Here is a 23971-nt window from a genome sequence, read left to right as displayed (position 1 = left end):
GACGTCTCCGAACACAACATGAAAGGTTGATGGAACACAACACATCACAGTTCCAATGCAGTGAGCTGAGCCTCGGAAACGCTCCGGAGCAGCGAGGGGTATTAAGGCGTTCCAGACCCAAAGCCGCTGAGCATGAAAGAAAGAGAAAGTGGAAAGTGTGTTTGTGTGCAAAGAGAGCGACATCAGAAGGGAGCGAAAGGAGAGAAGAGAGAGAGAGAGGAGAAAGAGAGAGAGAGGAGAAAGAGTGTGTGTGTGTGTGTGTGTGTGTGTGTGTGTGTGTGTGTGTGTGTGTGTGTGTGTGTGTGTGTGTGTGTGTGCAAAACCATTCAGGTTGAAAACCAAATTCCAGGGGAAAGCGCGGTCTGGGCTCAGCTCACTTATGCAGAGTCATCATAAACTCCAGAGCTGGGCGTTGAGCAAGAGTCCTCCACTGTGATGGAATCCCGCTTGCTTTGACACGAGCGCATCGCAGGAGAGTGGCGGGGACGCCCCCCAGCGAACAGAGAACCGGGCGCTGGTGAATGCTGGTGGGATTCTGCTGAGCCGTAAAATGGCAGACCCTTTATCAACTTTATTTTTTTCTTTTCTTGAGACAGAGAGAAGAGAGAGCGGCCCTAGGGGCCGATGGATCGCCAGCCGAGCCAGAGGACACACACTTCATCCCCCGCTGAGCAGGCACGAGGGCCGCATGGCAGTGTGTGAGGAGGGCCGTACTCCGGGACCCCTCTACCAGCGCAGAGCCGGAGCAGCGGTGAGGAGAGGGACGGCACCGATGGGACGGCCCTGCCTCATCCTGAATGATGATACAGGATGAGGCATTGTGCAACACTCTCCATAGTGCACCGTGTGTCATTTGATTGGATGAACAAACTGGGGCGAACTGCCTTTAAAAATGTAAGAGTTCTTCGAAAGAAAATGTCTCGTACTTCCACACAGACATACGCTGGCGTGCACACACATATGCACACACTGACACACAGAAACAAGCATCAGTATTCCCGGAGTCTAAGCTCTGTCTGATTTTGTCATTCCATGACAGTGTGTCTCCTGTCTTCTCTCCTCACTAAATCATTCATGTGTTCTCAGTTCTCTCTCTCCCCTCTCCTCCCCCCTCTCCCTCCTGCTCGACTCTGGCGATCTCCCCACAGTTAGTTTCCTCCTTGTTCCTCCTCAATGGGCTCTGTTCCATTCTCTCTCTATTATCTACAAATCACAACTGAAAGACTTTCAGGTCTCACTGTGGCTTCTCCCGGAGAGCAGTGCCGGCCAGACGGGCCTCGTCTCGTCTGAAGCCTCGTCTTCCTCAAAGAAATGTAAGCAGTGAACAGAAGCAGTGGAGGGTGAAGAGAGTGGACGGAGTGCTGCTGAGTACGTGGGTTAGGGTTAGGGTTAGGGTTAGGGTTAGGGTTAGGGTCCACTGCAGCGCAGAGCAGTGAGGGGACAAAGGTCTGCGAGTACAAAATAAAAAGCAACAATAGATCAATCTGTGAACACCTTAAAAGAAACCTTAAAACATACTTATTTAGCTCAACATTCTCTCACCCATTTAATTAATTTATTTATTTGTCGTTGTATTGTTAAGCATCTTTTATTGAAATTCTTTGCATGAACGGCGCTATATAAATAAATCTTGATTTGATACGACCTAGGAGTGAATTAGTGAATTAGCATGGCATTAATTAAGTAGAAGGTTTAGGGGTTTGGCTGCCTTCAGGCAGACTGTGGACATCAGGGATCGAACATGCGTACCTTTGGGCTGCGAGGGGACTGGGGACACCCTAAGTGTGGCACCATCCTTGGACCCGTTAGGAGAAGCTGGGGATCCTCATACAAAGCCCAAGCTGTTTCTTGATGTTTGTAATGACTAGGGTGCCTGCATCATATGATAATAGGATCTTCCTTCAGTTCCAGAGACACGGTGGGGATGTAGCTATACAAGCCCCCCTCCAAAAGAGAACAGAGTTTAATGGCCGCTCCATTACGATAGTGTTTCCACTTAACGTTCTTTGAACTTAAACGGTCAGCATACCGTCTGCTTTGTCCTTTTGTTCCAGTTCCTTGGCTGTGAATAGGGAACGGCCCAAACCCTCACTTTGTACTAAAGAATATACTTCATATCTCAAGGGAACCGCCTGAAAGATTTTGGCCCTACACCTTACGACAAGACAGAGAATGTATAGCAGAGAATAGTAAGAAAGTATTATTCTCTCGATATGTTTTATACTTTTTACTATTGGGTCATCAACTCAAATGTAGGTCAGCCTGATTATATAACCCTTATTTATATTGTTGTTAGCACAATCTGATAACTAGATAGCTTGCTCATGCGAGGTTCTCCTTATTTCTACCACAACCCAACAACCACCCCACCCCCCTCCACCCCCATACTGCCCCACAGGCCTCAGACCATAGATATAGATATTAACTAGATGCCATACGGCGGCGTCTACAACGTCACTCTAGGCCGCCATCTTACCACAGTAAAGCCTTCTGGTGGAGTCTGTTGTAGCGGACGTAAGTCAGTGATCTGCACAAACTCTCATCTCGCTGAAATCTTGACGGATTTACAAACGGTTTGGTTTCTTACAAACATTATTAACGTGGTTATAATTCTGGATGCTTGAACATGTTTAAATTGCAGATTTTCTCTTCGAAAAACGACGTAATCGTGCAGCTTAGTTGTGTATCACGGGTAGGCTACTAGCTACCCAGCAATTTGACATCGATGGGAGAGGCAGAAGTGCTATTTTCAATATAATTTAAGTTGAACATGATTAACCTGAAGTTGCACATGATTTCCAATCGGGTTTGTTTGTCTTACATTATGAATTCTACAGGAAATTGCTGACAAGTGAAGATGCCAGACTTTTGTGCAGCCTACGGATGCGTTAATCTGCGAACTCTCGAGACGAGAACCTGTGGGCTCTCGTTTCAGCGGCGCTAGTATGACATAATAGTATTGCTAGATTGTTGTTGACACAAGGCTTTTTAGAATATGTTTGTTAGCACAATCACTGAATGGAATTTTGGACACCTTTTTATTGTTTTTAGCGTGGTTAATCTTAAATACTGATTGAAAATGTTGACAATAATTAATATATCTGGGTAAATGTTACGTTTTCCCAAAGCCAGAGCGATGAGGATAAAGTGGGAAAGCTTCATGCCTTCAGTGTGCATATTGTAAATAGTTCTCTGCAAACCTATGGTGGCATCATGCCTTCAGTGTGCATATTGTATATAGTTCTCTGCAAACCTATGGTGGCATCATGCCTTCAGTGTGCATATTGTATATAGTTCTCTGCAAACCTATGGTGGCATCATGCCTTCAGTGTGCATATTGTATATAGTTCTCTGCAAACCTATGGTGGCATCATGCCTTCAGTGTGCATATTGTAAATAGTTCTCTGCAAACCTATGGAGGCATCATGCCTTCAGTTTGCATATTGTAAATAGTTCTCTGCAAACCTATGGAGGCATCATGCCTTCAGTTTGCATATTGTATATAGTTCTCTGCAAACCTATGGTGGCATCATGCCTTCAGTGTGCATATTGTAAATAGTTCTCTGCAAACCTATGGAGGCATCATGCCTTCAGTTTGCATATTGTATATAGTTCTCTGCAAACCTATGGTGGCATCATGCCTTCAGTATGTCTTGAACAGCCACAAAGGTTGCACATATTATATTCATATTTTATCGTATTTGTCTAAATGCATTCTTGACTGTAGATGGATTTGAGTGAAGTTACCAACACAATAGATTGCTGAGTTTTAGTAGTCCATATATTGATTTAACATAAATAACATGAATACCTTGTGCATGTGTGTATTTATTGCACCTATCTGTTCTGTTTAATGTTCATTTCATATGAAAACACATGGTTATATATAATTACATAAATACATCTCTGTACAGGGTGGGGATTTCAACATACAGCCTTTCTTGACGTATATTTGTAAAGTGAAAACTTGTACCTTTTTTAGAACATTATTCTATTTATCTTAGAACCTAACAATTATTCATAAGTATGTGGTGTCATACCTACATCTCTGACGTTTATAACAAACCAAACCGTTTGAAAATCGGTTGAAAATTGAGCAAGTTATGGTTATTTAAAAAGTACATGAATCACTACCAACACAATGTTATTGGTGAGCAGCTTACTGTGGTAAGATGGCCGCCAGTGGTGACGTTCGACTCCATTGGCCAGTCCGCGGACGAGGCATCTAGTTAATATCTATATCTATGGGACGAGGCATCTAGTTAATATATATCTATGGGACGAGGCATCTAGTTAATATATATCTATGGGACGAGGCATCTAGTTAATATATATCTATGGGACGAGGCATCTAGTTAATATATATCTATGGGACGAGGCATCTAGTTAATATCTATATCTATGGGACGAGGCATCTAGTTAATATCTATATCTATGGGACGAGGCATCTAGTTAATATATATCTATGGTGATGACAGAACCCCCCCCCCACCGCCCTAACCCTCTAACAGAACCACCCCCCCACTGCCCTAACCCTCTAACAGAACCACCCCCCCACTGCCCTAACCCTCTAACAGAACCACCCCCCCACCCCCCCACTGGCCTAACCCTCTAACAGAACCCCCCCCCCACCCCCCACTGCCCTAACCCTCTAACAGAACCACCCCCCCACCCCCCACCCCCCACTGCCCTAACCCTCTAACAGAACCACCCCCCCACCCCCCCACTGCCCTAACCCTCTAACAGAACCACCCCCCCCCCCCCCACTGCCCTAACCCTCTAACAGAACCACCCCCCCACCCCCCCACTGCCCTAACCCTCTAACAGAACCACCCCCCCACCCCCCCACTGCCCTAATCCTCTAACAGAACCACCCCCCCACCGCCCACTGCCCTAACCCTCTAACAGAACCACCCCCTCACTGCCCTAACCCTCTAACAGAACCACCCCCCCACCCCCCCACTGCCCTAACCCTCTAACAGAACCCCCCCCCCACCCCCCACTGCCCTAACCCTCTAACAGAGGTTCACTCGGTGCGTCCTGTATTCATGAGTCATCCTTTCTGGTCCCAGATTCAGTGAGGTCATCCTCTGGGCCAGACTCCCTTATTACCGTGAATTACAATCAGTGCCAAGGTCAAATACAGTGTTTCCATGACGGCGAGATGCAAACTAAATCAAACAGGAAACTACATTAAGTGCATACAGATGACCCCACAGCAGAAACAAATAACCAGAACAGATAACGTTGGAGCTTAGGGTTAGGGCTTAGGGCTCCCCGTCTCCCTAACCCTAAGCTCCAACGTTATCTGTTCTGGTTATTTGTTTCTGAGTGAGTATTAACCAAACATAAACCAACTTTTGCATTATATATTTTTTTTTATTAAGACCTTTAGTGGTCTTTACAACACACACACCCTAGTGATCTACACCCCACCCTCTTATCTTTCTACAAGCAAACATCATGATAAACGGATGCTATAGAGTGGCCTTTGATGTGGCCCTTTAAACTGGCCCACCATGGTATCTGATTATTGTTGGCTTAGGGCGGGTCTGAGCTGCTACACACAGGGCAATCCAGGCTAATTGGCTAACAGTCCTGCTGGATGCTGATGGTGTGCAGGGAAAGCTCAGCACTAATGTCATTTCATTTCCATTGTGTGTGTGTGTGTGTGTGTGTGTGTGTGTGTGTGTGTGTGTGTGTGTGTGTGTGTGTGTGTGTGTGTGTGTGTGTGTGTGTGTGTGTGTGTGCAGAAAAAAAAAGTCTGCATGCATGGTGTGTGTATTGAATGGTTTGTGTAGTAAGGTATTTGTTTGTGCATAAGTTTGTGTCCGAAAGCTGGCGACTTTGCTGTGTCTGTGTCGAGTTGTGTCCGTGTGTCTGTGTGTGTCTGTGTCAAGGTGTGTCTGTGTGTCTGTGTGTGTGTCTGTGTCAAGGTGTGTCTGTGTATAAATGCCATGTATACATGCTTGTGTTGCAAAGTCTGTGTGTGTACATGTGTATTTGTATACATGCATGTGCGTATACATGTGTGTGCAAGTGCGTGCGTGCGTATGTGTGAGCGTGCGTTCGTGTCTGCGTGTGCATGCACGTCTGCCACATCAACTGTAGCAGTACCAACGTGCGTGTGCAAGCCTTCCTGTGCGGGAGGGCGATGATGCACACACCACTTATTCAACCATGTCCCACAGGGCAGCGTGCCGTTGTCTCACATGCCACACTGTGTTGTCATTTAGAACGATTACCTTCCCGACAGCCAAACAGCCGGGCCATTTAGCACAAGCGTTAAACACGCCGGTGTAAACACCACCCACCCGCAGGCCCCCACCTCCCGTCCGTCCGTCTGAAGCACTAATAAGAGCCTTATTTCTATGAAACAAAAGGTTATTTCATAAGATTCTGTGTGTTGACGAGTGTTGTGGCGCGCTTCAACCGCCCAGACAGCCTAAGACGTCCAGAGGGCGGTTTATCACTCACTTGGGGAAAGGACACGTAAACCTTTGATCCGTTAAACCCTGAATGTTTTCGCACAACCACAGAAGAGGGGTTCGGACATGGATTCAACACACTGAGATTTGGGTATTATTTTATGTCTGTGTTTTGATTTTCCACAAGTTGGCGAGGATGAATGAGAATGAAGTAAGCAAGAGTGAATATGTGTTTAATCAGAACTACACCGATAGATGAAAAGTTCCAACTTGAAAGGCTGCCTACGCTTTCTGAATATCTGCTCTCCTGATCCAACGAAGGAATGACCTATATTAACATCCTGTTCACCCATATTAACATTCTGTTCCGGCATCAGGGAGGACGTTAACATGCTTACAACGTTTAATAAAAGGGCAGCAGTGTGGTTTTGACAGCTCCTCGATACAAAAAAAAAGACAAACTATGGCAATTTATTTTCTTTTTCTTTCTTCTCAAATCCAGTCGGGGATCAAGTCTCTCATTGAGCTGGCACTCTTGTCTGTAATAACGGATGTTTTGGGCGTCAAAGATACTGTACCGAACAAAACAAGCTCCCCGTTCCCTAACCCTAACCCCCTCCCAGCGTCGGAGCGCATGAGATCCCCTGGACAGCGTTCGGCCCCCCAACCCCCGCAGAGAACGGCAGCCAAGAGATCAAAAAACATCATCACCTCATCCCATCACTAAGGGAGGACGCCCGAGGGAGGGGTACTGACCCCGAGGGAGGGGTACTGACCCCGAGGGAGGGGGGGGTACTGACCCCGAGGGAGGGAGGGGTACTGACCCCGAGGGAGGGAGGGGTACTGACCCCGAGGGAGGGAGGGGTAATGACCCCGAGGGAGGGGTACTGACCCCGAGGGAGGGGTACTCACCCCGAGAGAGGGGGGGGGTACTGACCCCGAGGGAGGGGGGGGTACTGACCCCGAGGGAGGGGGGGGTACTGACCCCGAGGGAGGGAGGGGTACTGACCCCGAGGGAGGGGTACTGACCCCGAGGGAGGGGTAATGACCCTCATGTCGCCGCCAGCCCCTAGTGAAAGCACGGGGGCCGGCCGAGTGGGAGACGGCGATCAGACGGGGGCCGTCTGCCCAGCGTCACTCACTCGACAGAACAGAGAACCAGAGAGAGAGATATAGAGGAAGACGGACAGAACAGAGAACCACAGAGAGATATAGAGGAAGACGGACAGAACAGAGAACCACAGAGAGATATAGGGGAAGACGGACAGAACAGAGAACCACAGAGAGATATAGGGGAAGACGGACAGAACAGAGAACCACAGAGAGATATAGGGGAAGACGGACAGAACAGAGAACCACAGAGAGATATAGGGGAAGACGGACAGAACAGAGAACCACAGAGAGATATAGGGGAAGACGGACAGACAGGTAAACAGAGAACCACAGAGAGATATAGGGGGAGACGGACAGACAGGTAAACAGAGAACCACAGAGAGATATAGGGGGAGACGGACAGAACAGAGAACCACAGAGAGATATAGGGGGAGACGGACAGACAGGTAAACAGAGAACCACAGAGAGATATAGGGGGAGACGGACAGACAGGTAAACAGAGAACCACAGAGAGATATAGAGGAAGACGGACAGAACAGAGAACCACAGAGAGATATAGGGGAAGACGGACAGAACAGAGAACCACAGAGAGATATAGGGGAAGACGGAAAAAACAGAGAACCACAGAGAGATATAGGGGAAGACGGACAGAACAGAGAACCAGAGAGAGATATAGGGGAAGACGGACAGAACAGAGAACCAGAGAGAGATATAGAGGAAGACGGACAGAACAGAGAACCACAGAGAGATATAGAGGAAGACGGACAGAACAGAGAACCACAGAGAGATATAGAGGAAGACGGACAGAACAGAGAACCACAGAGAGATATAGGGGAAGACGGACAGAAAAGAGAACCAGAGAGAGATATAGGGGAAGACGGACAGAACAGAGAACCACAGAGAGATATAGGGGTAGATGGACAGAGAGGTAAACAGAGAACCACTGAGAGATATAGGGGGAGACGGACAGAACAGAGAACCACAGAGAGATATAGGGATAGACGGACAGACAGGTAAACAGAGAACCACAGAGAGATATAGGGGGAGACGGACAGACAGGTAAACAGAGAACCACAGAGAGATATAGGGGGAGACGGACAGACAGGTAAACAGAGAACCACAGAGAGATATAGGGGAAGATGGACAGAGAGAGAATTAGAAAAGGTTACAGCATTGAAGAGTAGGCAGTGGAGGCAGATCGAGAGTGAGACAGAATGAGAGAGCGAATATAGTATCGCCACTGATTCCAATCGATTTGATTCATTATTGATTTGGTACGGGATTTTTCAATTAAGTGACTGTTTTTGCTTGGTATTAAAGCAATGTTTAGTGAACTAATGCTGGAAAGGGTACAAGAAACCTGCATAATATGGTGCATAATTAAAAAATATCAATGTTAAAATTAAGAATTGATCCCAAAGTGAAATGAGAGTACTTTTTATTTACCATGACCAACACACCACAGCAGTTAAGACAGTATAGTGCAAGTTGAAGAACCAAAGGCCTGCCATTCGAGACTAACGGGTTTAAAGCTTCAAGCTTCCACAGGGAAAAGGCAAATATTAAAAGATCTATCTTTGTGCCTTGTAGCGATCCAGGTTTGATTCCCACCTGTGGTCCTATGACTTTTCTTCCTCTCTTCTCTGTTCTGTCCATAAAAAACATTGTACAAATGTGATAAGTTACCAATCTTTGATGAATGATCTGATCATTCACATGGGGATCAATTTGACTCAACCCCTAATCCCCTCACCACCGACTCACCCCCTCACCACCGACTCACCCCCTCAACCCCGACTCACGCCCTCCCCCCCGACTCACGCCCTCCCCCCCGACTCACGCCCTCACCCCCGACTCACCCCCTAAACCCCCGACTCACCCCCTAAACCCCCGACTCACCCCCGACTCCCCCCCTCACCACCGACTCACCCCCGACTCCCTCCCTCACCACCAACTCACCCCTAAACCCCCGACTCACCCCCTCACCACCGACACAACCCCTAAACCCCCGACTCACCCCCTCACCCCGACTCACCCCCTCACCCCCATCTCAGGCTTTAGACGCTCTGGGGTTGAGTTGCAAAACAAACATGCCTCATGCTCGTTTCCCATCGGCAGGGGGGAAATATGAACGCACACACAAACACACACACACACAAACACACACACAAACAAATGTATGACATGTAAATTTAGCCATTTAAAGTCAGAGAATTCTCAAAGCTTAACTACAAGACATTCTAAGAGCTTGATCAACAAAGTTTCCGAGTGCAAAGTAGCTCCAGGAATCAGAGCACAGCATTGGTTCTTTAATGTGATCCATGAGTGTTAGTCGAGGGCATAATGCCCACGTCTCAAGAGAAAGTGCACTCTAAATACAACATAACCGCTTAGAACAATGGCTGCATCTCACAGACAGGTCAGTGTATGAGATGTTAAGTGTGGATTGATTGAAAAGACATTTAAACAAGACAAAAAGAGGAGGTTGTATGGGCTGCTGTCTGTGTGTGCGATTGTGTATGTGAGTGTGTGTGTGTGTATGTCAGTATGTGTGTCTGAGTGCGTGTACGTGTGTAGAATACATTTGTACGTGTGCTTTGCCTCTCCTGCTCTCCCCCTCTCCCCCTCTCTGAATAAACAATGCACGAGCACACTCACATGTGGCTGTCAGTGTGGCTGTAGCTCGGCATGTAACAGAGTTTAGAATATACTAAACTCTGAATATACTAACCCTAACCCTATTAAATCCTAATTAGAAATGACAGATTCAGCTGCTGCTACATGGATCACCAGCCACCCTCTGAAACGCATCCAAACACGACCAACCTAACAACCAACCCAACGACCAACCCAACGCCCAACCCAACGACCAACCCAACGCCCAACCCAACGCCCAACCCAACGCCCAACCCAACGACCAACCCAACGCCCAACCCAACGCCCAACCCAACGACCAACCCAACGACCAACCCAACGACCAACCCAACGACCAACCCAACGCCCAACCCAACGACCAACCCAACGACCAACCCAACGACCAACGACCAACCCAACGACCAACCCAAGACCAACCCAAGACCAACCCAACGACCAACCCAACGACCAACCCAACGCCCAACCCAAGACCAACCTAACAACCAACCCAACGCCCAACCCAAGACCAACCCAACGACCAACCCAACGACCAACCCAACGACCAACCCAGTCTCTCCAACGCTCACTCCCGCTCCCTGCATCAGTTTCCCCAGTCCCACTTAACGGCCTCCAACAGAACCACAGACGGCCTCCAACAGCCTCCAACAGAACCACAGACGGCCTCCAACGGCCTCCAACAGAACCACAGACGGCCTCCAACAGCCTCCAACAGAATCACAGACGGCCTCCAACAGAACCACAGACGGACTCCAACAGCCTCCAACAGAACCACAGACGGCCTCCAACGGCCTCCAACAGAACCACAGACGGCCTCCAACAGCCTCCAACAGAATCACAGACGGCCTCCAACAGAACCACAGACGGACTCCAACGGCCTCCAACAGAACCACAGACGGCCTCCAACGGCCTCCAACAGAACCACAGACGGCCTCCAACGGCTCCAACAGAACCACAGACGGCCTCCAACGGCCTCCAACAGAACCACAGACGGCCTCCAACGGCCTCCAACAGAACCACAGCCAAGGGAATGTTCTGAAATGTTCACCGTGGTAACGACAAGGCAGAGGGCAAGGGATTGTTCCCAGACCCAGAGACCCCAAAATATTGAGAAATATAGTTAGCATAAATACATAAATACCAGTTAAAAGAGGGGGTTTCAGTGTCAACCACGCTGCTCCAGCTGCACAACTACACCAAGAATGTGTCCATTGGAGCTGCTGGAGGGTTATTGGACCGAATGAACACCTCACACACAGCGGCGGGGCGCGTTGATAAGGTCTGTAGAAACAATGGCGCTCTTGAACCGGCCTCAAAGACTCCTCACAGGTTATGTAGCTCTGCAGCTGCATTAATGTGGAAGAATCAAGCAAGGTCATTAGTTCAACTGCTTTTGAAAAGCCATTCCACAAACGGTTTAAAACAGAAGCGTCTACAGTGCTCAAACAGAAGGGGTTACGTATAGATCCTGTAGATCAGGCAGCCATCTGGTACCAGCCGTCAGGAAGCCCTTCCTCTATACAGCCTCTCACTGCAGACTATAAGTGGCTGTGCTGTGAGTGAGGCAGGCCTGCAGCCCCGTATGGGTCTTGGCTGTGGCACGAAGTCTCTCAGACAGGGGGAGGGAGGAGGGGGAGGAGGGGGAGGAGGGCCAAAGGGATGAGCAGCTCGCCCTCCATACTTGGCAGACCCTATCCTCCCTCCCCCCTTCCCTTCCATGTCAATGACTAGTCCATAAAGTGTGGTGCGTTCAGGCAACGCACTACATTCGGACGTCCCAAACACAGACCAGCTTTTGCATTATATTTATTATTTTATTTGGACCCATAATGGAGAGTGACTAAATAAATAAATTACCAAAAGTGAGAACCAAAAGAGCGAAAAAAAGTAGTATCAAAAGGAAAGAAACAAAGAACGATGGAAAAGGCCCTGGAAGCCTCAGTGAGAGGAAACATTTTGTAAATGAGAGCGTTGGGCTCTCGAGGCACAGCACACATACACGTAGAGCAGACTTGGTTTACTCAGGAAGTGTCACGAGGATGTGGTGATATCACTTGAGAGCAGAGCAAACTCTTGCTTTTATTGGAGCCATGGTCTCATGGATAGAAATAGGTCGGTTCTTATACTATGGTATGTTAAATAACGTTGGTTACGAAGGCCTCCTCATGTGCATGGTCCGACAAGTAATGTACATTCATAAATGATGATACACCTTTTAAATGCACTTGTTACAGCAGCTCAAGAGTCAAAAGTAGAGGAAACGATGTATTTACCGCAATAATGATGCACATGATAGAGGATGTCTTAGATGATTACACCAATTATCATCATATAAGCTAGCACACATTGACTCCTAACTGCTGAGGGTCGAGGGACGAGGGTTAGGGTCGAGGGTTAGGGTCGAGGGTTAGGGTCGAGGCCTAGGGTCATGGGTCGAGGCCTAGGGTCGAGGGACGAGGCCTAGGGTTGAGGGTTAGGGACGAGGCCTAGGATCGAGGGTTAGGGACGAGGGTTAGGGACGAGGCCTAGGGTCGAGGGGTTAGGGTAGAGTCCTAGGGTCAAGGTTTAGGGACGAGGCCTAGGGTCGAGGGTTAGGGACGAGGCCTAGGGACGAGGCCTAGGGTCGAGGGTTAGGGTCGAGGCCTAGGGTCGAGGGTCGAGGCCTAGGGTCGAGGGATGAGGCCTAGGGTTGAGGGTTAGGGACGAGGCCGAGGGTCGAGGGACGAGGCCTAGGGTCGAGGGTTAGGGACAAGGCCTAGGGTCGAGGGCTAGGGTCGAGGCCTAGGGTCGAGGGCTAGGGTCGAGGCCTAGGGTCGAGGGTAAGGGATGAGGCCGAGGGTCGAGGGACGAGGCCTAGGGACGAGGGTCGAGGGACGAGGCCTAGGGACAAGGGTCGAGGGACGAGGGACGAGGCCTAGGGTCGAGGGTTAGGGACGAGGCCTCTTGTTCAGAATGCTACGGCCAGACTGAGGATATTGAGGTCGTAACCCCGAATATTTGGTCTGGGAGTCAAACACCCAAACCGCGCCTATCCTCCTGTACTTTCCCAAACACGGTTTCCATATGTCAAAACACATGAAACCGTTTAGTTCTTTCAGTCTTACACAACGCTGTGTGTGCAATACACTCCCAGCGCCTTGGGAAACCAAGCCCCTCCCCCTGGCAGCTGCTACTGCCCAGTGCTGCGGAGAGCAGAGCCGTAGGACCAGGAACAACAGCCTCCGGCAGCGGCTTTAATGAACCCGTTCCACAGGGAGCTGCGTGGATATCGACGGCTGACGCGTGTGTAACACTGGTGTCGCTTAGAACTAGAAAAGGACGCTACTGGGCGGTCATAGGTCCGTGGGGAGTGGTGAAACCAAACAGAGATTAAAGACTGGAGACAGGGTTTATAATAACAAATCTGGCAGTTTGCTTTAATAAGAAAAGGTTAAATATTAAATAGATCAATAAATAGATAGGAAAATGAAATAAAATAAATAAATATTTGCAATAAAAATATACAAAAAATATTCTTGAGGTGATTATGAAAAGTAAAATACATCAAAATGTGTATATAATCAACTGTGTATACAAATATGTACACAAACAACAATCTTATGTATATGAACTGTGTATACAAATGTGTATGCAAACAAAAACAATCTAATATCTATCAAGCAATATTTTAATGTTCAATGTTCATGGTTCAATGTCCAACGGTCAAACCGTATTGATGAATCGGCTTGTAACCCTTTCCTTAGGCTCTTCGGGTCGTTGGATAAGCTCGCCATCAAAGTTTGGTTCAAGTGAAGTCCTCCGTTTGTGTGCGCTGTCCAGTGGCAACACAGAAGTGGTTCTAGGATATTTTCAGGGTTTTCAAAAAAACCTGACCAAAACAGTCTTTAGCAGTCGTTTTTTTCGATAGAGGCGAGGCTGTTGTGTAGACTCTCGATTTCAGATTGAAAACGACCAATAATAATATAATATAAATTATACAGTTTAGTTTTAGTTTCAGGTGCCTCTGATTTTGTTTCTGAATCACTTAACGGTTCTTGAAGCTCGTGTCTGCTACAGAAAGGCGTCTGAAAGGGGCAGTGACCTTATTGAAGGTATGGTGAAATAAACTTTTCTAGATATTTTAATATATTAAATTGTAAATGTATTTATTATAAAATAAGTTGTTATCTATTTTAATGTCTATACCATTTTATATATACCGTAATATTTAAGACTCAATTTCAGCTATGGCTTACATGTGCAAGCCTCAGACGGAGTGAGTTACTGCGGAGTCCGAGAGCGTCTCTGGGGTCCGGAGAGTATAACCTCCGTCCGTCCGTCCCTCCGTCCCTCCGTCCCTGCGTCCCTCCTCCATGCCAGTAAAACGGTTACGATGATGTAGATGGAGCACGCCTTTCACAGTGCTTCGTCCATCCAGGAGCCAGGTTGGCGTCGGGTTGATATGTTTTAGTACTTTGCTGTGCGAGTGACTGTAGGAGAGGCAGGGAGCAGGTATGTTGAGGGACTAGAGTTATTGTGCTCGCTGTAGTCGCTAGGTCGTGATTTAGGTTGTGGTGGCGAGGTGGAGGGGAGGGGGGGGGCTATTGGTGGTTATTTATGAATGGAGAAGTAATCATGCGTACGACAGCCAAGAGCAGCCAGGAAGTCTGAGGGGTGTAAAAGACTAAAAAGAAAAGAAAAGAAAAAACATTGCAGGAAACAAACAAACAAGATTCTCTCAGAGATTCTTGAGTCTCAGTATCTGAGTTATACAATCCAGGCACAACAAATAACTCATTTCAGCAGACAACAAAGGCAGATCTCTGTTCTCCTTTAAATGCTTCAGTGCTGCACACTAAACCACCTTCTTGTTGAATGAATTCAACAAGTCAACAAATGACAGCCTGATTTCCATTAAGCAGCACTGCTACCAAATGTTTGTTTTACAAGAGCAGTTATCCATTTCGAACCTGTGTCGTAAAGAGCACTAATAATACCAAGGAGCTATTGTGTATTTTAAAAGGGCTCGCTGGGAGCCCATTTTATTAGCCCACTCCTCCATTATGGAGGGAGGAGAGTGATGAAGTGATATAAAGTATTTACACTTCAACTAATCTGTGCATAAAACAACATCTGCTGAGTCATGCTACGAAGGCAGACCTCCGGCATCTTTACGGCCTGAGAACCGAATTTAATCAAGAACACGACAGCGGCGCTTTGATGCTCTGCTTCATTCGAATGTCCCACAGCCAGGGAGGGGAAAGGGGGGGGGGGGAGAGGGGGCGGGGGAGAGGGGGGAGGGGGGGGGGGGGAGAGGGGGAAGGGGGGGAGGGGAAAGGGGGCGGGGGAGGGGAAAGGGGGGAGGGCCATCCCGCCACACTTGACCCCCCCCCATAAAGGGGTGCCGCTGATACATGCCTGTTGCTGTCTGCGTTGCCGTGAGACCAAAGGCCTTTGCTTCCAGCGTCCTGCGAGGGTCGGGTGGGGGGGGGGGGGGGGGCAGCAGACCATCAGAGGGTAGTGTTGGGGTTGGGGGGGGGGGGGGGGCAGCAGACCATCAGAGGGTGGTGTTGGGGTTGGGGAGGGGGGGGGGCAGCAGACCATCAGAGGGTGGTGTTGGGGTTGGGGGGGGGGGGGGGGCAGCAGACCATCAGAGGGTGGTGTTGGGGTTGGGGAGGGGGGGGGGCAGCAGACCATCAGAGGGTGGTGTTGGGGTTGGGGAGGGGGGGGGCAGCAGACTATCAGAGGGTGGTGTTGGGGTTGGGGAGGGGGGGGGCAGCAGACCATCAGAGGGTGGTGTTGGGGTTGGGGAGGGGGGGGGCAGCAGACAGACCATCAGAGGGTGGTGTTGGGGTTGGGGAGGGGGGGGGCAGCAGACCATCAGAGGGTGGTGTTGGGGTTGGGGAGGGGGGGGGGCAGCAGACCATCAGAGGGTGGTGTTGGGGTTGGGGAGGGGGGGGGGCAGCAGACAGACCATCAGAGGGTGGTGTTGGGGTTGGGGAGGGGGGGGAGGGGGGGGGGCAGGATCTGCCGAATCCGTAGGGAGCTGTCAATCAGACGGAAGGCTTTGACCCCGTCGGTCAGAGCTCTGGAGCCGTCCTCCGAACTTAACGACGTAAAATCGAAACTGATGAATTAAAGAATAAAGTAAAAGAAGGTGCGTGCGTGGCCGTGTTCCCCTTCTGGTGAGCAACCGCTGTTACAACGTGAACCTCGTGGTGGCGCTCTCTGCGGTGGGGGAGTAACGGCTGCTCTGACGGGTATATCTGTTGTTACTCCTACTACACTACAACGACCACGGGGTCAGAGCTGAGCGCCTCTCGGAACAACATCAACCTCTGTCTTTAAGAAGTCATTCCATAGTGGTCGGTCATGCGACATAGACATAAATCTGTAAGCATTTTGAGTTTCGAGAGAGCGAGAGCGCCGTAGCATACACGGGATGCTAAGTGAGTTCTACACGTTCCTGATACAGAACTAAACTACTGGACCATCAAACACAAGACACCATGGAACACAAAGCTTTCACTATTTCATCCTGGAATATACAAGGCCTGAGGTCGACTGCCTTCGGTCTGAAAAGCAGATACCTAGACTTCATCAAGGAAATCCGAAATACAGACATTGTCATCCTCCCAGAGACCTGGTGTAGAGGAGATGGTCCCACTGGCTGCCCTCTAAACTACAGAGAGCTGGTGTAGAGGAGATGGTCCCACTGGCTGCCCTCTAAACTACAGAGACCTGGTGTAGAGGAGATGGTCCCACTGGCTGCCCTCTAAACTACAGAGAGCTGGTGTAGAGGAGATGGTCCCACTGGCTGCCCTCTAAACTACAGAGACCTGGTGTAGAGGAGATGGTCCCACTGGCTGCCCTCTAAACTACAGAGACCTGGTGTAGAGGAGATGGTCCCACTGGCTGCCCTCTAAACTACAGAGACCTGGTGTAGAGGAGATGGTCCCACTGGCTGCCCTCTAAACTACAGAGACCTGGTGTAGAGGAGATGGTCCCACTGGCTGCCCTCTAAACTACAGAGACCTGGTGTAGAGGAGATGGTCCCACTGGCTGCCCTCTAAACTACAGAGAGCTGGTGTAGAGGAGATGGACCCACTGGCTGCCCTCTAAACTACAGAGACCTGGTGTAGAGGAGATGGTCCCGCTGGCTGCCCTCTAAACTACAGAGAGCTGGTGTAGAGGAGATGGACCCACTGGCTGCCCTCTAAACTACAGAGACCTGGTGTAGAGGAGATGGACCCACTGGCTGCCCTCTAAACTACAGAGAGCTGGTGGTACCATCCACCAAACTACCAGGGGTGAAACAAGGAAGAGAATCCGGAGGTATTTTAATTTGGTACAAATCCAAACTCACCATCTCTGTTAAATTAATCAAAACCGGGCAATTCTACATCTGGTTAGAGATAGACAAGGGACTTACCGCATCAGCAGAAAACATCCTCCTGTGTGCAACATATATCCCACCACCAGAGTCCCCATACTACAACGAGGAGAGCTCCTCTGTACTAGAGGAGGAGATCAACCACTTCCAGGCCCAGGTCATATTCTAATGTGTGGTGACCTCAACGCCAGGACGGGACAGGGGCCTGACCCCATCAGCACACTGGGAGATAAACACCTACCAGGAGACGGGACAGGGGCCTGACACCATCAACACACTGGGAGATAAACACCTACCAGGAGACGGGACAGGGGCCTGACACCATCAACACACTGGGAGATAAACACCTACCAGGAGACGGGACAGGGGCCTGACACCATCAACACACTGGGAGATAAACACCTACCAGGAGACGGGACAGGGGCCTGACACCATCAACACACTGGGAGATAAACACCTACCAGGAGACGGGACAGGGGCCTGACCCCATCAACACACTGGGAGATAAACACCTACCAGGAGACGGGACAGGGGCCTGACACCATCAACACACTGGGAGATAAACACCTACCAGGAGACGGGACAGGGGCCTGACACCATCAACACACTGGGAGATAAACACCTACCAGGAGACGGGACAGGGGCCTGACACCATCAACACACTGGGAGATAAACACCTACCAGGAGACGGGACCATCGCCTCCCCAAAGTGTCCTGCCAGACGTAACAAACATGGACCACAACTATTCCAGCTGTGCCGCACCCAGGGACTGTACATCGTCAACGGTAGATCCCGCGGAGACCCCTATGGAAGGTACACCTACCGCTCATCTCGGCAGTAGTACTGTAGATTATTTGATCACAGACCTTAGCCCTGGGTCTCCCAGAGCTTTCACAGTCAGCCCCTTAACACCACTATCAGACCACAGCACAATCACAGCCTACCTACAGAGACCAACACCTAACCAAGAGGCATTAAAACCAAACAAACTACACACTATAAACAAATGCAATAGATGGAAGGAGAGCAGGGTCAAAACATATCAGAACACCATAAAGCAAAATCACATTCAGACACTAGATAACATCCTAAACCAAAACTTTCAGTGCAACAACGAAGGGATCAACATGGCAGTAGAAAGCCTTAACAACATATTTCACATCCCAGCCTTACAATCAAACCTGAAGATCTCAAACAGTCAAACTAAGAACAAAAACAACATTAACGGTTCGACGACGAATGCAAAAACACTAGGAAAACATTGAGAAACCTGTCAAATCAGAAACATAGGGACCCAGACAACAACAATATCGTCTCAATTATTATGAGCCCTTAAAACAATGCAGAAACACAATAAGAAGAAAAAGGGACCAACATGCTAGGAACCAGATAAACCAAATTGAGGCTCAAACCATTTCTGGGAAAATCGGAACAAACTTAAACAAAAACGGGAAGAATTAAGCATTCAAAATGGAGATTTATGGGTAAATCACTTCTCCAATCTCTTTGGCCCCATTGTAGAGAACAAAGAACAAACACATATACAAGATAAATTACAAACACTAGAATCAGTTATTAAAGATTATCAGAGCACAAAATGAGTTATGACTCTTAAACTAAAAAAGGCATGTGGTGTTGATGGCATTCTAAACAAAATGATTAAATATACAGATCTCAAATTCCAATTGGCAATTCTAAAACTGAATAACACTGTTCTTAGCTCTGGGTTCTTCCCCAATGATTGGAACCAAGGAATGATTAGCCCAATCCACAAAAGTGGAGATAAATTTGACCCTAATAACTACAGAGAAGTCTGCGTCAACAGCAACCTCGGTAATACATATCGCAGACATTTTAACTTCCTGACTGACAATAATGCCATAAGCAAAAACCAGATCGGTTCCGTACCAAATTATCGTACAACAGACCATATATTCACATTAAGCACCCTCATTGACCACCAAATAAAACAAAACAAAAGCAAACTATTCTCCTGCTTTGTAGACTTCTTTCAACAAAGCCAGGAGACAGGGATGCAGCTTGAGTCCAACCCTGTTCAACATATACATTACCAACTAGCAAGGACATTGAACAGTCTGCAGCCCCCGGCATAACACTGGTTGACGCCGAAATCAAATGTCTGCTGTTTGTAGATGACCTGGTGCTGCTGTCCCCAACCAAAGAAGGCCTACAGCAGCACCTAGATCTTCTGCAGAGCTTCTCTCAACCCTGGGCCCTTACAGTAAAACCAAAATAATGATATTTGAAAAAAAGACCCAGCCTCAACAAATACACATTCCACCTAGACAATAGTCCTTTTTCCATCAAAAAGATAATGCGCTTTAAAATGATGCGCATCAAAAGTTAGTGCGACATATGTGATGGAAAAAGGGTTATATCGCTCTAACGCCGATTTTGTCGCACTAAGTTAATTCGCTCTGCAGAGGTGGTTTTGGGAAAGTTCTAGCGACATAAAAGTAATGGAAAACGGCTGAAGCGATATAGAATGTCGCGCATGCGCATTGTTGATGGAAAATCATCTAGCGGGTCAGAAAAATGCGCTTCAACACGGGGCATTGTGACACAATTTAAATTCGCTATAATCATTCTGTCGATGGAAAACCGTTTAGGCGCTTCTTATGTCGCTACAAATTAATTCGCTTTAAGAGTTAATTCGCTTGAAAATCTGATGGAAAAAGGACTACTGTTACTGTATGTTTATGCCTACCTCGGCATAAACATGAACGCCACAGGAAATTTCAACGAAGCTGTTAATGACCTGAGAGACAAGGGAAGGAGGGCATTTTATGCCATAAAAATAAATATCAAACGAGACATCCCAATTAAGAGAGCCCATTGTGCTCTACGACTGTGAAGTCTGGAGCCCACTCACCAACCAAGATTTTATAAAATGGGACCAACATCAAATTGAAACTCTTCATAGAGAATTCTGCAAATCAATACTAAAAGTCCAAAGAAAAACACCAAATAATGCCTGCAGAGCTGAATTACGACGATATCCAATCATTCAATTTAGAAGAGAGCCCTAAAATGTTAAAACCACCTTAAGGAAAGCGACAGAAACACACTCCCCTCAAGGCTCTTACCCACAGAGAGTTACACTCAGAAAAGTGTCCCCTTAGCCAGCTTGTCCTGGGAATCTGTCCAACACACAACAACCAACACATCAGGCAAAACCAAATTATAAGAAAACAAAAGGAAAAGTATATGGCACATTGGAAAGAGTCCACCAAAAACCAGAGTAAATTGGCATGCTATTTGTCCCTTAACAGAATACCTGACTACCGTGACCGACCCAAAACTGAGGAAATCCTTGTCCAGATACAGACTCAGCGAACACAGCCTGGCCATCGAGAAGGGACGCCACAGACAGACCTGGCTCCCTAGAGTAGACAGACTGTGCTCCCACTGCACACACAACCAAATAGAGACAGAACTGCACTTCCTGACTTCCTGCCAGTCATACGAAGACATCAGGAATACACACTTCCCACGGATTACAAAGGCATGCAAGGACTTTAAAGACACTCCAGATGCTCACAAACTGCCATACCTGTTGGTAGAAATACAACAATGTGCGAACGCAGCAGCAAGATTCATCACCCGTAGTGATGAGAGAAGGACCTCAAACTCCCCATGGACTCATCCCCCTGGACTCACTCTTCACACAATCATTGCACTAATCCTCCATAATGTAAATACTGTGTATTTAGAGTGTGTCTTTAACTTATCTGTTTATACGAGATACTGTAATTTTTATAATATCGCACATTTTACTTTTTTAAGTACTTTTATAGCATTACATTTGATATGTACAGATATTTTGTATTTAACGATTCATACTTATTATTAATATAATATATACCTTACCTTTGTACTTTTTATTATGCTGTTTATTTTATTGTTCACATGCTTTGGCAATGCAAATGTATATTTCTCCTGCCAATGAAGCTTTTTTGAATTTGAGAGAAGAGAGTGAGAGAGAGAGAGAGAGAGTGAGAGTGAGAGTGAGAGTGAGAGTGAGAGAGAGAGAGTGAGACAACAGCCATCCGCTCACCTCAGCCTCTCCTCTTCCGTCTGCCGCAGCCTCATGTCTCGCTGCACCACCTTCAGCACGTGCTCGGCCTCCTGGTCGGTTAGCCCTGACAGGTCCAGCCTACGGCCCATCCCCCCTGGCCTCGCCACGGCGACCGGAGGAGGAGGAGGAGGAGGAGGAGGAGGAGGCGGAGGAGGAGGAGGAGGCGGCACGGGCAGCAGTGCTGTTCGGGCGGCCGACACTGGGAGAACCCTGGAGAGAGAAACAGAGAGACGAGTGAGATTAGATTGATGGTGTGTGTGTGTGTGTGTGTGTGTGTGTTGTTTTTGCTGAGAATATAAAGGAGTGGAATTAGAACGCAGCATTAGTGAACCAACACACAATCATCTCCATACACGCACATATACAGTACATGCATGCTCATGGAAGGGGCTGGAGGGAAGGGGTCCCTTCACTAATGGGTTAGTGTTTGTGAAGAGTGGTGGTGCATTCCGATGACTCACTGCCTCTCATTGATCAACAGGCTCTGCGGTGGACTCATTTGTGTACCAATTGAATACGAGTATTGACTCATGTATTTTCAATGTCTGCAACTTTCATTTATTTTATCTAAATTAGGAAACATTTTTAAAAATATATTCAAATTTTGAATCCCAAACTAATAAATTCCCATTCTGTTTTCAAAGTATAATGTTGAAATGTATTAATGGAGGCGTTAACATTTCCATTTACCAAATTCAATGACTTCTACATTTCAAATCATTATGGCAGTGCTTCAAAGGAAGTATAACTTATCTGGTTTCGAGTACTGATTGTTTTCAAAGACCAAGCGGCATTGAAAAGTGATTTTCTACAAAAGCAGGTGGTTAAAATGCGTTCAACCTTTCAAAGGCAGCATGCATGGCTTTAAGAGAGCATTACTTCTGCAATCATTAGATTTGAATAATACTGTTTTTAGATCAGTCCCAAACAGTGCACCTTCTCACTCACATCTCAATGGATTGATATTCCTGCTGCCACTGCTCTGCTGCTGGAAGAGGAAGCTGACCTTTGCTGCTGAGGAAACACACTTAATGATGCCAGCCATGCATGGAGGAGTACTGGCTGCTTGGCTTTCATTCTTTCTTCCTTGCCTTTGACTGCAGCGGGTTGGTGATCACGGGCACTAATGCAACGCGGCGAGGTAAACCCCATGTACTGTAAAGCCCCTGGGCACTGCAATTAGTCAGAGCATCTTTTTATAGCCAGCCAAAGCCAAGGACAGGAATGGTGTGTGTTTGTGTGTATAATGTAATAGAGTGTGTGCGTGTGCGTGTGTGTATATAATGTTATAGAGTGTGTGTTTGTGTGTGTGTGTGTTTAATGTTATAGTGTGTGTGTGCATATATATAAAGTGAAAAGCCTGTGTGTATGTCTATGTGTGGTGTGTGCGTGTGTTTGTCTAGTACAGATCTATTAGGCGAGTCATATAGGTCAGGGGACAGTGGCTCTTGCCAATCACAGGAGGGATGTTCTGTCCTGATTTAGGTCTCATCACAAAACACAAATGTGTACATTTATTCAGGATATTGTAGCGGGCCAGTGGGTGTGGGGTTTCCACAACACCAAGTTGAACAATAAACCCACAGAACACAGAGAGCAGTCCCAACTCAGGGTGGTTCATTTACCGTGTCAATAAAAACCACCAGTGTGGGAAAAAGGTCATCCACCTCCAGTCAGGGTCCAATCCGTAGTGGTTCAGTCCTCCCATACGATCCCACAGATGCTGTCTGTAGACGGCTAGCCCTAGCCCTAGCTCTCCCATGTGGTAGCCTGCTCTCCCCTTTCACCCCAAGCACTCCTGCTTAACGATGCTCAGGCTTGCATCGTTACAGGGAGGAAGTCCAGGTAAGGCTTGGGGGGGAGCCAGCAGGTTGCCAGATATCTCCCCTCACTCCTCCCTACCAACAGTAACCATGCGTTTTACCTCTAAATAGTTCAACATGTTTTCTGCTTGTCACCAGCTTCATGGTTCAACTGCAAAAAGGGGGAGTGGCCTCAATAGACACCACTCACCTGAAGATGAATGTTGGGCCAAACCAAGTCTATGAGGGGCATACCAACCTTCTGTAGCCTTTGTGGCCTAACCCTAACCCTAACCCTATGTTTGTGGCTATATCGTAATTTGCCAGATCAATATTGTAAATAAGAAACTGTTCTTAATGTTTTATCTGGAAAAATAAAGGTTAAATAAAAAAATAAAATAAAAAAATGTGCAGGCCTCCCCTTGTTGTTGTTGTTGTTGTTGTTGTTGTTGTATGTTTGTGTTGGTTCGGCCTCTGTGTATAAATCCACCACGTTTACGTTTG

At 47.7% G+C, this 23971-nt stretch overlaps 1 protein-coding gene across 1 annotated transcript in view; it reads right to left on the bottom strand.

The window, feature by feature from the left end:
* Positions 1-23634, bottom strand: part of myripb (myosin VIIA and Rab interacting protein b) — a 129912-nt gene extending 106278 nt beyond the window's left edge. Inside the window, exons 1-3 of the mRNA XM_056583982.1 lie at positions 23291-23634; positions 22614-22679; positions 21645-21875 (exon numbers count right to left, since the gene is read on the bottom strand). Of these exons, the coding sequence (XP_056439957.1) occupies positions 21645-21875; positions 22614-22679; positions 23291-23427 (434 nt within the window). The 5' untranslated portion in view covers positions 23428-23634. The remainder of the gene's footprint in view (positions 1-21644; positions 21876-22613; positions 22680-23290) is intronic.
* Positions 23635-23971: the final 337 nt, after the last annotated feature.

Source organism: Gadus chalcogrammus, chromosome 23, assembly GCF_026213295.1.
Source record: "Gadus chalcogrammus isolate NIFS_2021 chromosome 23, NIFS_Gcha_1.0, whole genome shotgun sequence".
Classification (NCBI taxonomy): domain Eukaryota; kingdom Metazoa; phylum Chordata; class Actinopteri; order Gadiformes; family Gadidae; genus Gadus; species Gadus chalcogrammus.
The sequence above is the reverse complement of the archived record's forward strand: the minus strand, read 5'-3'. Positions and strand labels throughout refer to the sequence as shown.